At 47.6% G+C, this 16,262-nt stretch overlaps 4 protein-coding genes across 4 annotated transcripts; 1 reads left to right on the top strand and 3 right to left on the bottom strand.

Moving 5' to 3' along the window:
* Positions 1–1,179: 1,179 nt before the first annotated feature.
* N7509_009878 (uncharacterized protein) lies at positions 1,180–3,423 on the top strand (the record flags this gene model as incomplete). The annotated part of the gene is made up of 1 exon (XM_056634515.1): positions 1,180–3,423. The coding sequence occupies one exon, from the start codon at positions 1,180–1,182 to the stop codon at positions 3,421–3,423; it is 2,244 nt and encodes a 747-aa protein (XP_056485135.1).
* A 1,912-nt stretch (positions 3,424–5,335) lies between these two features.
* N7509_009877 (uncharacterized protein) lies at positions 5,336–7,759 on the bottom strand (the record flags this gene model as incomplete). Its single annotated transcript, XM_056634514.1, has 3 exons — positions 5,336–5,956; positions 6,010–6,340; positions 6,387–7,759. 3 exons carry the CDS (start codon positions 7,757–7,759, stop codon positions 5,336–5,338), a joined length of 2,325 nt encoding a protein of 774 aa, XP_056485134.1.
* A 1,507-nt stretch (positions 7,760–9,266) lies between these two features.
* Positions 9,267–9,674, bottom strand: N7509_009876 (uncharacterized protein; the record flags this gene model as incomplete). Its single annotated transcript, XM_056634513.1, has 1 exon — positions 9,267–9,674. The coding sequence occupies one exon, from the start codon at positions 9,672–9,674 to the stop codon at positions 9,267–9,269; it is 408 nt and encodes a 135-aa protein (XP_056485133.1).
* A 2,182-nt stretch (positions 9,675–11,856) lies between these two features.
* Positions 11,857–13,422, bottom strand: N7509_009875 (C2H2-type zinc finger protein; the record flags this gene model as incomplete). Its single annotated transcript, XM_056634512.1, has 1 exon — positions 11,857–13,422. One exon carries the CDS (start codon positions 13,420–13,422, stop codon positions 11,857–11,859), a length of 1,566 nt encoding a protein of 521 aa, XP_056485132.1.
* Positions 13,423–16,262: the final 2,840 nt, after the last annotated feature.

The raw sequence follows: 16,262 nt of genomic DNA, 5'->3' as shown, positions 1-16,262 counted from the left end.
GTCAAACTCTGAGGAAACTTAAATCATGTCAAGAAGGTTGCGGTCCGCTGGCGTGCGCCCTGGCCCGGGCCCCTTGTGGGTCTGCACTACTGCACCGCTCTTTCCTCGGCTCGATCTTGATCCAAAGGTTCTCGGCTTGATCGTCGATCGCTGTTCCTGTCAACTAGCGTGCACCGCGATCGGCAACCATCCAGCAAATTAAAAGCCCCTGACTTCCAAACGATGTTTTCTGATTCGCCCCGTAATGACGACCTGGCGTTCACAAGCGCGAACTGGTGAGTGGGGGTGTAATGTACAGCCCTCTCTGTACTCGACCCAACAACTAGCTACGCTAACATCTTCCCCGAGCCCCCCCTGTGGACCTACGAGCTGAAAAAAAAATCAGGAAACTCCGTACATAGATGGATCATGGATGTTTCTCTGGCTGTCGAGGGCCCCATCCTGTGCCCAATTTGCAGTTGTGTCATCATGTAAACATTTACTGGTTATTATTTGACCATGTTTCATTATCCTACCATTGTTGGATCGGAGAGATACGATAAAGGCTATGCACACAATTGCATCCTGCATATAATGACATTCCTGCTTTAGATTCAAGCTGACATCATCGAACAACACAAGTTCGACATTCTGTTGAGAGGCGATATATCGTGTGGCGTCCGAGTCTGTTTCCGATTAATCCCCACCTGAAGATCAACTGCAAACTTGTCTATTCTGAAGACCTCCACAAATCCATATGAAGACATTCCCAATGTGGAAATTGAAGCATCGCTCAGGGTAACATCTGTTCAGTAGAGATTAAGAACTCCCTAACAGGCTTGTGCCTCCATAGCGTATTTGTGGAGCAAGAATGGTTCACACCCAAAGAACTCCGGCATGTGAAATGACGGACGATACCTGGAAGACACGTATGTAAATGACGGGACATTAATTCATCATGAGCGACCCTGTGGGGTCGATGTATGATGATCGCATCCATACAGAAGCCCACATCGCCTGCGCTATGTTGGCGTGGCGGTCATTAGCTGCTTGGGTCCAGCCCCACCGTTCTGATCGACATCGCCTGAGCTTCCTCTTCTCGTTTTGAGTTTGGCATTGGAACCCTTCCTTTCCATTATAAGTTCTCTGGCGAGGAACTCCTGTATACAAGGTAGTCAACCATCTATTCATTTTTTCACAATGAAAGTTCCATACGCTGCCAGTATCCTTCTAGGAGCTGTCTCCGTTGGCGCCCACAAATCCGCCGATTACTCCTACGAGTCGACCGAGGGCAACCGCCCCGAAATCAACGGCCAAGTCATTGGTGAAATTCAATGGCAGTCACCGCCCGTCAACTCGACTCTGTTGAACGTCAAGCAGTTCCGGGTCACTTGCACTCGTGAGAAACATCGCAACTGGTGTACAAACGCCATTGACGGCAAGAGTGACACATATTGGGAAAGTGACAACATTGGTCATGGGGTACCGTGGATTTCAATTGATCTGAAAACAGTGCACAATGTCAGTGGTTTGACGATGCTACCTCGGTTAGACGTGAATGGCACTGAGGGCCAGATTGCCAACCATCGTGTCTACCTTAGCAAGGATGAGCGAGACTGGGGCGAGCCGGTGGCCTACGGAACATGGGGCAAGAACAAAGGCATGAAGCTCGCTGCTTTCAACCCCACGCCTGCGCGCTATGTCAAGCTCGTTGGTGATACTCCTGCTCTTCCCGACGCGCCTGGCTGGCACGAGCCTATTTCAATCGTCAACCTTGGTATCTACGCTGCCAATTATACTCTCCCCATCGAGCCTGGCAAGGGTGCCTGGGGACCGACGCTCGATTTGCCCGTCATCCCAGTCGGCGCGGCCCAGGAATCGAACGGCCAGATCATTGTCTGGTCTGCTTGGGCTGATGACCAGTTCTTTGCTTCCCCAGGTGGCAAGACACTCACCACCACATGGAACCCGAAGAACAAGACAATTGAGCAGACTGTGGTCGCCGACACCCACCATGATATGTTTTGCCCAGGCATGTCCATGGACTTTAACGGGAGTATCGTCGTCAGCGGTGGTGGTGACGCTGGCCGAACAAGTATTTTCAACGGAAAGACCTGGGAGTATGGCCCTGACATGCGTCAGCCTCGAGGATACCACGCAACAACGACTCTGTCCGACGGTCGAATCTTCGCGATCGGTGGTTCTTGGAGTGGTGGCAACAAGGTGGAGAAGAACGGTGAAGTGTACAACCCCATTAAGAGGAAGTGGTACACCCGTTCCGGAACAAAGGTTAACCCCATGTTGACTAATGACCGACTGGGTCGCTGGCGTGCCGATAATCATGCCTGGTTGTTTGGATGGAAGGATGGCAGTGTCTTCCAGGCTGGCCCCAGTGTTAAAATGCACTGGTACACTGTTGATGGCAGCGGAAGTACCACTTTCGCTGGAAGACGAATGGATGATGGAGACTCCATGTCAGGCAACGCTGTCATGTTTGATGCTGTACAAGGCAAGATTCTCACTTTCGGAGGCCAGCCCTCTTATGATGGCTCTTATGCCTCCAAGAACGCCCATATCATCAGACTGGGCGCTCCGCTTGAGGAGCCTCTCGTCAAGGTGGCCGGAAAGGGTTCAGGCAATGGCATGAACTTCCCTCGTGTCTACCACACCTCTGTGGTTCTTCCCGATGGCAAGGTCTTTGTTGCTGGTGGCCAGGCCTGGGGACAGCCCTTCAACGAGCATACCGTTCAGCACTATCCAGAACTTTACAACCCCGAGACGGATACTTTCGAGCTCATGAACGGTCAAAACATCATCCGTGTCTACCACAGTATCTCCATGCTGCTCCCTGATGCGACTGTCCTGAACGGCGGTGGTGGTCTATGTGGAAACTGCTCTGCGAACCACTACGATGCCCAGATCTTCACTCCACCCTACCTGCTGACTTCCACCGGAGAACTACGCGAGCGCCCCACGATTCTGAGCGCTGACAAGCGAGTCGTCGTGGGCCAGGTGTTGAAATTTTCCGCTGACAAGCACATTGGATCGGCATCCCTCGTTCGCCAGGGAACGACTACTCACACTGTCAACACTGACCAGCGTCGTGTCCCGCTCGAGCTGAACGCCCATGATGGCCACTCTTTCACCGCGAACCTCCCGGACGATGCTGGTATCCTCCTTCCTGGCTGGTATATGCTTTTCGCCCTGGATGCCGAGGGCACGCCTAGTGAAGCGTCCCTGGTGAAGGTGGAATTGTCTCAATATGCAGAAATCGAGCTTGAGGAGATGCTGGAGGACGACAGTGACCATGAAGACGTTGAAGGTCACGTTGCCCATGAAGAATGCGATGAAGAGAAGATGGCAGGTATGCTGTCCGCTATCCTCTCCTCGCCTGGCCGAGTCTGGAAATCGTGGAAGCCCCTCCTTGTATTGCAGGGCAACTAAGGTGTTCAGTTGAAGGTGTTCTACAATGCCAAGCCTACGAGACTTGCCATTTTAGCGGGCATAGACCTACTAGGTTCTGTCCGAGAATATTTGAGATGGAACTCCCATGGTACATGCTGTACAAGCATCGACTGATTTTAGCGTGTTGGAATTTCTGAATTCAAAAAATCCTCGAGTCTCCACCTGGTAGATTTCTAGCTGAATTCCGCTCCTGTAACGAAGGGGGATGGTATGATCACCAAATATATAAAAGGATAATTTGGTGCTGGTGAAATGTTTATCTAGGATAAATTCATATGTTACCCCACCACCCTAACATAACCAATACTACTAGTAACCAAATCCTGGTCGTGAAACTTGATCCTATAGCTACAGTATATACTTTCTCTGCCCAAGGCAGTTGCCAAGACCGTGATCACAGGAACTCTGAGAGTATCTGGTATGTCCTTGAGCCGCATGATTTAAATCTCTCCTAACAGGTTCTAGAAACCACATTTCTTTGATTGAAAGCAAGTTAGATATAGTACTAGGAAATTAAATTTTGACTGATTGAAGAATTGCCATTTTCCTTAGCTTGGCTTACAAAAATTTCACTACGTCCATCCAGAGAAGATAACCAAGACCAGAATAGACAGTGGTAATGACCACAATATATCTAGTTTCTATAGCGTCAGCAAATCAGTTTGCTCGTAGCCCCCAAAAGAAGGCAAGTCTAAGGGCTAGAGTAGTATTACAAGGAGTGCACGAAGCACGGCAGGTTTAGCCGAGGGCCTATATCATCCGTTCAGGGGCTTCAGGGCGTTCAGGTAAAGGACTGAAGGGGCTGAAGTGGTAGGGGGCAAAATATACAATAAGATGAAAAATAAAATTAAAAAACAAAAGAAAACGTACAACAGATATTGTATAGTAGTAGTCAGCTAGCACCTACAAGTCTGTCCTAGACAGCCTACCACCCTAGCAGGACACCCCTTTAGCTCTTTACCCAACGAACCAGAACTAGTATATAAAAGTTATCTTTGTAAATTCTAGCAGAGAAAGATTTGATAAGATACTAGAGTATAGATAAGGGATGAAATACATAGTTTTCGCTCTTCTTCACTAAGCCGTCTTTATCTCCGTACGGGTTTCTAAATTGATGTCAAACCCCCCCATCTAGCTACTAATATTATCCTTTACTTAGTTAACTCTTTACTATTCTCTACTATAAAAAATAAAAACAGTAAATATGCAAGCTCTGGATATAAATGGTAAAGCTTCCCTTTTAATGGCCTCCATACAGGTCCAATAGAGTTCAAATCGGGTGAGTGGGGCGGCCAATCTAGGACATGGATACCATGGGTTTCAAACCACTCTTTTGCTTGTTTTGACTTATGAATCCGCGCATTATCCTGCTGGAATGCCATATCAGCCGTGTAGGTGTCAACCAATTCCATTTCCGGTGCCTCTAAATAGGAATCTGTTGTATATCCACCTCTTCTACTCTCATTATAGTCACGATTCAGTATAACCAGCTTTGTACGTCCACCAATCCAGATTCTGGCCCAAACCATTTGGGAAATATCCCTCACATGTGGCTTAATTAGGACAAGATCACGTCTATAGATTTCCCCTTCAAGCTGAGTCACATATTTAGCGAGGTAAAATACTGGATTCTCCACACCTCTTGGTTATTCAGCATCTCCCGATGAACCTAACTTTTGCATATATGTTCGAAAGTCTCGTTCTCCCTACGATGAACGTATATCTCAATCTATCTTGTCGAGACCATAGCAGACCATTTCCAGTGGAGTAGCCGAGTAGCCTACTTTGTCCACAAAGTGTTCATAGTTCAATAACGCACAACACACTCCGGTCAATCCGATTTGAGTAGATCTGTGCTCTCAGTATTCAGTGCTCCATCGTAGTATAGATCTCAACATTTGTAACCCTGTGGTTCATGGATTAAGTCCGACTTGATCTTCTCCGGTAAGTAATTCCCAAAGAACCACTGCGGACTGATCCAATCATATCCATCCCTCTTGTTTCCCTTTGACATCATCCGAAAGATCTTTTGAATGCCTTCTGGGCTCCTCGGCTTGATATTCCAGTCATAATGTGGGATTTTTCTTTGAATGTAGCCCAGCATGAATGCTGCGATAGAGACGGCCACCGGTGTCGCGAATGATGTGCCTGACATATACTTGCTCCCTACATTCGCTACATTCGGATCGTTCAGTGGCCAATATGACGATACGCAATCTCCAACAGCGCTAAAGTTATCCTGCTTCGTATCCGGCTCTTCTGGGGTCGGACTAAACCAGGACTTGTCGCCAACTCCACTTGCCGAGTGGATACAAAGAACACGGTTATATTTCCCGGGATAGGTACGTGGTCTGTTCCCGCCGTCGTTGGATGCCGAGGCAAAGACAACGATGTTGTTGTTCAAGCATTCCTCGACCTCTTCCTTTACCTCGTCCCGAGTTCCTGTCTTATTAAAGCCAAACGATAGAGAGATCATATGGACCTTCCATGTCTCTCTGGCATGACGCAAAGCCTTTTTTACTTGTCAACGTGCGCTCTGGAAAGTAAAGTGAAAGGAAGAATTACTCGGACTATCCTTTCCCGTATCGTAATATTCTCTTCCTCGCCGCATATTCGAGAATTGACGAATTTTTCAATGTATAGGTCGACATTGCTCGTAAGCTCCAGCAGGATGCCAGCAATATGGGTACCGTGGCCGGACGTATCCACTGTCACGTCACCGCCGTTAAAGGACTTGTATTCTTTAATTCGGTTTTCTCCGTTCAGGCGTGGATGATTGATATCGAAACCAGTGTCTATAATAGCGACTTTGATGCGTTCTGGCTCGCGTCCGATACCAAAATCCGTACGCAAATGATTGAATAAACTCATCCACTTCTTTGTATTCTCACATTCCCTACTGGTTTATTAGCCTAGGTCAACGTCGACTGTGCATCTCTTACCGAGAACTGGGTGGACCTTGATCTTCAACTCCGAATAGTTCGAAAATGGCCCTGTTTATATCGCTATTCTCGAATTCTGAGCCACCAGAAACCCGACCTCGAATATAATGCGACTCAGTTGTAACAGCAGAGTCGAACGGTGAATTGATAGCCACGTCCGATTGCTGTAGCGGACTTCCCAAGTCAAGGGCTTGGCTCCCAGCATGCGCATCCATAAGGTCAAACCCGTGAACTGCCCTTTGAATCAGATTTTCAATCTGAGTCGCATTCTCAAGCATTTTCCGAGGTACATTTCGGTGTAGGTGATTCTCTGTGGTTCTTTCTTGCATAGTAATGACATCCTTGAGCAAATGCACTGCGTTTCTAACAGCGTCGGTTTGATACATGAGTGCCAGCTGACACATGGAGGCTAGTAGAGAAGAATCCTCTTCGCCAAGTAGCCTTTTTTGCGCCCCGACCACATTCTCAAACAGCTGGACTGCCTTCTTATTCTGGCCACCGCTCCAATACGCGACCGCGAGGTCATGCTTGGATGCTAGTAGAGCAGGGTCATCTTCGGTACGTGTTCTTTGTCGCACTGCGACCACATGCTCAAGAAGCTCCAATGCCTTCTCAATCTGCCCGTCGCTTCGGTACGCGACTGCGAGGTTATGCTGGGACCATAGTAGGGAGGGGTCTTCTTCGGCAAGCGTCTTCTCTTGTAGCGTGACCACATGCCCGAATAGCTGGACTGCCTCCTTAATTTGCCCATTGATCCGATATGCGACTGCTAATTGATATTGGGAACGAAGTAGAGAAGAATCATTCTCAGGAAGTGTCCTTTCTCGTACGGCCACAACGTGCTCAAAATGCTGCACTGCCTCCTTAATCTGACCTCCAGCTCGATACGCCAGAGCGAGCTGATAGCTAGATGATACTAGCAAAGAAGTATCCTCCGGCCATGCCCTTCGTCCTACCGCCATCACATGCTCAAGTAGCTGAACTGCCTTATGGACCCGGTCGCAAGTTCTATACATGACTGCCAGGTCATACTGGGATCCCAAAAGATATGGGTCAAGTTCAGGGAGTATCTTTTTCCGCACCGTTACCACATGCTCAAGCAGCCCTATCGCTTTTTGAGTCTGGCCATTTTTTCGATATGCCACTGCGAGGTTGTGCTGGGCTCCCAGTAGAGAAAAGTTTTCTTCACCTTGCGCCCTTTCCCACGCCATAACCGTGCACTCAAGCTGGCACAGTGTCTCCGTCTTCTCCGTCTCACGGTCGCGATTTTGATAGGTAATTGGGAGGCCATGCTGAGAAGGAAAAAGAGATTCGGTGCCATAAGCAAACGACTCCTCCTTCACCTGAAACTGATCATGTTGTCTAGGTTCCATATCACGACCACCCGGCTATTGAAGAGATTTGGAGGATAGTGTTGAAGATTGTTGTAGGATGATGATCTTGGCTTAGTTGGGTCCCAAGGATGGCTGCTAATTCTTTGCTTTTGAGCCCTGTCAGATTCCCTCTGGGATCGTACAGAAGGATAATGCAGCCTGACAACGATATAAGTCCGCCGTGCAAGAAAAATTTGGCCCTTGGGTGTTGGTTGTGAGATGTATTGAACTATAGGACTATTAATACCAAGCGCCTGATTGGATGAGGAACCAAAGAGAAAGAGGAAAAATCGCTAAGTATACTTATATGTTTCGAAGGACCTCCTGTGGGGCCGGGTCTCGAGGAACTAATTTATAGCCACGTTTGCGAGCAGGGTGGGTTGTATGCGCCCTTTACGGACTCTGCTAAGAGTTAGGGATAAATTCTCGTACCAACGGTAGGCTTCAGCCAAGGGCCCATATTTTTAGATTCTAGAACTCATCAGACTTCAAGACCGCACAAGATTTCGGGACGGCAGTATCTAGACCACCGGTCCAGACCACCCATCCAGTCATTTATCCCATGACTCTACCCGGACAACTATTGTCGTCAAAAGGCGCTGGTTGGGTTTTCGTGGGTCAAGCTGTCCTTAAATGCTGCATCATTTTATACACGCTGTCTGCATCCGCATGCCTCCCTGTTGATCTACACTCGTGAGTTCAAATGACCCACGGCGCCGCTGAGTAAGGATACATTACACCCAAATCATGGGATGCGTACAAGCCGATCTTGCCTAGACCACCTGCTCGTAGAGAGCTTCCTGCTGGGTTTTCGCGATTCTTGCCTCGTTCAGTTGGACGAACACCTATCACAAGCGTATTTTCCTCACTTCGTCGTTGCCATGAGGCTGACCACTGCAACTTTAAAACGCTCTAAAATGCGTCAACCTTGATATCTCTCGGCAGCTACGATTGAATTTGACATTTTGCGCATCCCACCGCTAAGAGGCATCACCTGAAATGCCAAGATACGATTTCGATATGCGCCTGCTAGAAAATTCAGCTTATTAACAGTGATCGCTTTGCTCACGTAGTATTAGACATATTACACGGCTAAATGTGGGAATTAACATGTGTCACCCTGAGGAATTATTAAACTGAATATATCAAATTCGAGACGGTCCAATGATGTAAGATCAAAGAGGGGCGACGGGGGCCTTTTTTTTCATTGCTACGTGTCCAAATATACAAATAGAGGCGGGTTACGTACATGTTGGATAATCATACCCTGTAGGGTGCTAGTGGAACGGCTCCTTCAGTACGTTAACGTATTTCAGTGAGCTCAGAATTGAGAATTTCATAACTGACAATCTGCTAATCATTGTTCCAAGTTAACTACACTTTCGATCAAACTTCAAGAAGTAGAGATACCCATCGAATAAGGAAAATATAAAATGGAAAGAAGTGCAGAGCCTTTCTGGTACCAAGGATACAAGTGTGCCATACCGCTGGACTGCGGCAAATCTTATCATTTCTCCATGTCTTCATAGCATTTGGGGTCAAGATCATCGAGAAGAAGATCCTCGGCATCCACAGGCTTCTCCAGCGCCTCTTGAGGAGATTCAATGGGGACTTCGGCAAGACGGAGGGCATCCACTGTTAGCCCAGCCTCCTTCAACTTCAGCGTCTTGCTGAACAGCTCGGTTGTGACCTTCTTCAACTCTACAGCAAAAATACTGCTCTTACCCGTCCTGGCCTTGAACACGGTTACCCTTCGCGTGGTCGAGCTTAGATTAGCATGTGGGTCAAAGAGATTGCCCACTGGGTTGGGAACACCAGCAGCGAGAGTTATCTGGCCGATTGGGAGTTCAGCATTGCCTTCATATGTGCGGGAATCTGCCCCTTCCATAGAAAGCTCAACTTCCTCGCAGATCATGATACCGACGACAAGGCACACAGGCCACGTATTATGGTAGGAGATCCAACTGGGAACAGTTTTTCTTTACATTGACGTCCTTCTTCAGGAGGGCATCCATCTTCCCGGTACAGCTCTTGTATTTGTTTGTTGCAGTAGAAACTCCCTCGCTGTATGATGGATGAGGTGGACACGTGAGTCAATTATGCGGACGAACAGGCCGCACGCATCACGTATCCACTGCTTTCTCTGAGCAGGGCCTTCAGGGTCTAAGTCCCCATATGACCGCCTTGGGATTATCTCTTCACCACTGATCATGCCAAGGTAGATTCCGCCTAGCTCACTTTGGTTGATCACCACTGGTGGTTGGGTTGGGAATGAATGATTATGTTTGACGACTTTTTCGCCCCTGTATAAGAGTATTATACTTTGCTCAACAGATAATGTATATGAGATACGCATACCAGGATCGGATAGAGGATAATGCACCGCTAGTGTATGAGTAATTGAGGTCACTAAAAGAAGCTCTTTGGCATATGCCGCAGCAGTGGCAGCGGCATAATCCTGCCATTCCTTATTCTTATGCGAGTTGGCATAGTCGCAGATTCCATGAATAACCAGACATGGAAAATTATTCATTAGTCCCGCAGTTTCCATCTCCACGCAATATGCACCCAGTTCATGACTTATCTGATCCCGTAACTGACTGTCTTTCACCACTTGATTGGCGGATGCAATCAGTCCATAGTGAGCTACAGGCTGATTTAGATCCCGAGGAGGACGGGGTACAGAGCCGCTGCAATGATTGATCTTGAATAGCACGTCGCCCATATCGACAACACGTCAGCCGTGTATGCTGCGGAGCTACGTACCATAGAGGTGGTACTCTAGTAAATTCTGAGCAGTACCGAGCCCTGGGCTAGATAGGCGAAGAATGGCCTGGTCATCTTTGCAGACAGCGAAGCGGCACTGAAAGCGCTCCGCCGACCGCGCATGCCCTCAGGCCAAGTCAATCTGGCAGGATGCCTGGACTTGATCCGCAAATTGACGGAGCGGGGGATTCGAACCGAACTCACCCTGGGGCAGGTGGATTTCAGCTTAGACTGCGGCATATCGTTATCCGCTGGAGCGGATAGTTGGATATCGATCTATGATCGTTATCGTTTTGCGGATATCCTACGATATCCAACAACTATCCGCACTAGCATAAACTTCGCCTATTGACCCTGTTCAAGGTAGTCAGGTGATAGTTATGCAGCTGATTAGCTCCTGGTTTTTATGTGTATTTTACCACGTTTTGATTTGAGTGGTACGCAGTGCGTCTTTACCATACTCTACATAGAAATAATCAAAAATTTCAATTGTATTCATATTAAGAAAATCTGGTAATTCTGATGGGTTATATTCATCCACATAGAACCGGTCATGGTTGTGGCTAATTTGATTTTTACATTTGGATCAGTATGAGTTGTTGAAAATATATCTATCTTACTGGCAAACCTAGACACCTTGTCAAGTTCAAGTGCTCTCTTATATACAACGCCACTAATCTCCATAAAATATTGTTGAATATACTCTCAAAATAATTGCTATATCCTCAGGATTTCAGGAACATATTTTGTAGCCTACCTGTTTGTATACCATTAAGGAGAATCCATGAAAAATATTCTTATTGTCATGGTAAGCATTTTTTTTTTCACTTGGCCACGTATTTTCAGAATAACAATGTGCTTAATATACTCAAGACACAAACGAGGCATTGTAGTCACTACTTCACGCCCAGCAGATAATTGTAGGCATGCACGCCTCCTCGTTCTATGATGGTCTCCTCTCCTTTTAACCTGCAAAAACAGGCAATGGGGCTGAGTTTTCCGAGCTTAAAATGGGAAATACTAGTTAGAAGTTTACTATACAGAATGGAAATGAACCTCATTGGGGGTGCAAAGTCCGACTCGACAGTGAGCCCTAAGGCAAGAGTATGCTGAGTGGGAAGGAAGCCTGTGCCATCGTATCTATGGGACGGGTTGTAGTGATGATGATGAGATTGAAGACAGTATAATGTGATTTCGAAATGGGCTGTGTTGGTCGCTTATGAATTAAATCAAATGTCTCGAGTATCTTCCTGCGTCCTGGCCATTTGGTTGAGTATGGAGACTGTTAAGCTGCTACCACCGCTTACCATATCCTCTGGATACCGTTTGCCCTAGCCGTGTGCCAACCTCATATGTTGTTGCATCTTGTCCCTGCGACTAAGCCTCTTGTCGCAGTACTTGCATTCAAATTCGGACGGCGAAACATGCTGTGACTGGATATGTCGCCATAAGGTAGATTTCGAAGAGAAATTCCTCGCGTATCTACAGCCCTCCCATTTACATGCGAAGCTCTGGCTTTCAGTAGATTGAATATTTGGATCTAATCCGGCTGGCTGTGAGGAAGGAGTTGAGGGGATTCGTTGGCTGGAAAACTGCGTTGGGTCAACCGACTGGCGGCTATGGTAGCTGGATGTCGGGGTCTGCAGGAATTGAATGCCCGAATTCAACCCGGGCAAGAATCCACCTTCATGTCGCGAGTACCCGTGCTGGAATGTTGGGCTCGATGAGTCCGTCAGGTCGGTCAGAGAAGGAACATAGGTTGTAGTGCTCGGATCACTGTTCGGAGCCATCGGTTCAGGAACGAAATTTTGATTCTCTCTCAGAATAAAGGATGATGGGCGCAATATAGAGAACTCTGATACGTCGTGTGTTTCTGGCAGCGGCGGAATGAAACCATGCTTGGACTTTTCCGCCATGTCGCCGAAAACATCGAAAGCTGGAATAATAATTGCAGTTTGGGATTCTGTGTCACCTGCAGCGATGTGACCGTATATCATTCCTGTCTCTGCGTCTCGGACCAGCGAGCCCGAGTCACCTTGCTGAAGGAAACCTTTAAATTGAACTTGAAGAGACTCGCTGTATTTGGTAGAGTTCGGAAGTCGAATGAAAGAACGCCGATTGGACAAAACACCACTAAGAATACTCCCTGAGCCTGTTGCTGAGATGACATTGACTGAGTCGGAATTCAGACGAGTGATGTTTTCAAGAGAGAAAACAGGAAGTAACAATGAAGACTCGTCGATATTTTCAATCTCTATCAACGAGTAATCCAAAGTTTTTGATTTTAAGTAGGCGAATTCTACCCCTGCTCGGAAAGAATGAACCAATGAAGATGACTCGCGACTACCAAGAGGGGGCACTCCTTGAATGGGTTGACGATGAATAACATCCATTTCTCTAATGTCTTTCGACCGGGGTGTGAGACCATCAGATTTGGATTCTGATGCTGCATCGGCTTGACTCAGACCCCACTCTGTCTCTTGGCTGCTTGAGCCAGGAGTCAAGCTATACCGGCTCATAAGGTCAGCCTCACGAGTATCTGGTGGGCCTTCGTTCGCACCATCAAAACCTTCAAAAAAGTATTCGTCATCATTTGACTCCAAATCAACCGTTGAATTCGATTCGGTTCGAATGTATTCTTCTGGATAGGATATATGTGCTGGCACAAAGTAGAAACTTTTGCCAGATATCATGACCCTGGCTCCGATGGTTGCCACCCGAGGATGCCCAGAGGTCGTATAGGTATTTCGTAGCACCAGCTGCAATGCTTGGGCGGAGTTCACAGTTTGTCGCCCATGATCGACCTTGCTCAGAGTATTGGGACGGCTCTTGCTTGGTAGATTCATTGGACTCGGGGATTTAGAGCCGCGACCACGGAGTGGGTTGTTGTTGAACATTATGAAGGGAGTTCTACCACTCGAGGAGGAAGTAGGTTCGGTTTCGATGTTGAATTTGCAGCCCAAGGACCGCGGGGAAAGCATCAGCAATCGCACGATCTTGAGATGAGGAGGATGTTTCCAATGGCCAAGGAGGATTCCGCTCGGGCAATTACTGAGAATATCGGACTGTTTGATTGCTTCGACTGCTGCTTTTCGAGGCTCTTCCTAGCTGCACGAGAACATTATGTGGGGAATTGCGGTGTCGGGCGCTTTTCCGATCATGAACATATCGAACAGAACTAAGCTAGGACTTGGGACTGGACCCACAGAGTTATCGAGTACTTCCAGAATTCGTGCGCTGATTTCCTCGAAGACTTTTTTAGCAGGCCCCTCGGCCTGCCAACAATGATAGTCGCCTCTCATGCCGCAGTGTCTTCCAATGGAAATTTGTGATTCGGGCCAATCGGGCTTCGATTTACTGAAAAATGGAAACGAAGGACGGCGCCCCGGAAATCCCATGATGGCTCTGAAAAAGGTTCGGATAGGAACTGAGCTCGCTCGAGATGATATCGCATTCAAATAGTACTGATCAAGGGAAAATAAGCGTCCACTCTGTGTTCGTAAATGAACCTAGCTAGGATATGCATGAAGAAGAAGTCGTGAAAGGACAGGGAAGTATGCGGTGAAGAGAAAACGCAAATACGAACCCCCGATCTCAATCTCAACAACAAGTCTAGTATGCCTCGATGCTACGTGGCGTCAGAGGCTGTGCTGCCAACGCATGACATATCACTCTCGTCACACCGCCTGATGGATAGTGTACTTATAAGAGTGTCGAACAGGTAAGTCCAGTAGGGGATTTCAGATAGAACGAAAAGCCCCACAAAATGCTTCACTTACAAAATCTACCTTCGCCCGCAAATACTGTTTCGCTAGATGTTTCATTTGTCGAATCACCAATGCCCTCACCCCTTCAGGAGAAAATAATTTCCCATTTATGGGGCATCGTCGACAGATACCCGAAGCGATCTTTTCGCCCATATTTGCAATATTACAGCGAACAGTGCAGAAGAGCAGTGGAGTCCCGCGAGAGCAGCCTTGAAATGAGGACGCATGAGCATCTCGTGGAAGTTGCTGCTTGCATACAAAAGGGAGACTCATGGTCCGAGGTGAGGAATTTTATACAGCAATGTAAATGGACCAGCGACCCACCTTCAAATAAGGCTATCAATGCATCTATAGACCTGACAGTCCGTGTCCTCTATATGATTGATGTTGGAGGACTTGCAAATGCCCATTATGGAAGGGAAAGGTTGATCTGGAATGATGGTTTCTTGCAGGACTTCATGCGGGCGAAATTTCCGGAGGCTTGTTATATCGAAGACGATGGAATCAAACTGGGTATGGAGTTTAAGATCTGCAATATTGATCAGATTGCAGGTTTTCAGGTAGTACCTACCTCGAACCTTTACGACCATCTTCGAATTATTGACAGGAGGGTGGAGATTTTCCACCACGCATCCTTTTTGGAATCCCATAGAGAGTGAGTGTAACGAAAGTTTTGGTACCACAAATCCTCTAACTTATGTGGTGATATGTATCTTACAGAGACCGAATTTTTCCAAATCACCTTGTTGATGAGACAATGGGAACCTTGGCCCTTTTATTTCCACAAGGGGATAAACGGACAAAGAAGTGGTTTAAAAGGCTTAAAAGGCAGCACGGACCGGAGGAGCTAGACGGTAAATTACTGCACTGCGGAAAAGCGGAAAGACATATCAGACACTACAAATATTGGCACGACCGGCTCATTGAGCTCAAAATAGAATTCGATAAATCTCGGCCATCCACCTTTGCACAATGGTGGAATGATAGGCGTGATATTAGCCAGTGGTATCCACTCTGGGTCGCCATTGGTTTGACGGTCTTGTTTGGTTTGATACAAAGTATTGAGGGTGCGTTGCAAGTGTATAAGGCTTATAATCCTTAATGATGGAAAGATCAGCCCAAATATGGATCTATGTTGTTTACGGAGGTAGCTACCCATTATTCGAGGCCTCAATTAGCCAGTCTTTCGGTACATTATTGAAACATCCATCAATAGGAAGTTTGACTTGAAATATCACGGACAGTAGACCCAAGGTGAAATTCAGAATGCCCATGACGTAATGTCAAATGGTCAATTTAGATGCACCCATTTCTCTAGCTAGCGTCTTGGCAGCGGGCCAAGAAATAAGAAAAGAGTCCAAATTGGTGAAGCTGGATTTGCACTTCTCTGTAAGTCCCGCCCCCAGTGAGCTCGCACTGGGCGACAGTCCTCGCCAGGCTGTTGGGACAATGGATTCATACCTTCTCGTGGTGTCCGGTGTTAATCCCCGTTGCGGGAGACCAAAGTGAATCTGTCGTGGTTGTGCGGTCCGGCCCGGCGCGCTGTGTGTGGGGCACGACCATAAAACCACACCAAAATCAGGGGAAAACGGGATATGAAAACCATCCGACTTCTTCTTACCCGACTCGCACTCGGGCCCAGACGCTGGTCTTGCATTACCAGTCGAAGTGGTGTCGCCCTAGGAAGAAGACAGGACACCCCTGAGCTTGTATACGGTCTGGGATCGTATCGTGCGAGATGCGGCGAGGCGGTAGTGAACCAGCGACGTAGGCAGTCAAGCTAATATCAGACAGACCTCGTTCAAGGCCCAGAGGCCTCGTTAAGACTCGAACTCGTTAAGACTCGGAGACGTCGTTCGCTGGAGACCTCATTAAGGCGAAGCTACGGGTAAGCTCTAGCGCGGCTGTTCTGCGAGACACGGGCACCGCCGAGACACGGGCAACCCTCTTAGGAGATACATGGGCAATCT

Source organism: Penicillium cosmopolitanum (genome assembly GCF_028827165.1).
Source record: "Penicillium cosmopolitanum strain IBT 29677 chromosome Unknown utg000009l:1.0-9042332.0:1.0-9050551.0, whole genome shotgun sequence".
NCBI lineage: Eukaryota > Fungi > Ascomycota > Eurotiomycetes > Eurotiales > Aspergillaceae > Penicillium > Penicillium cosmopolitanum.
This window is presented reverse-complemented; position numbering and strand designations above follow the sequence as displayed.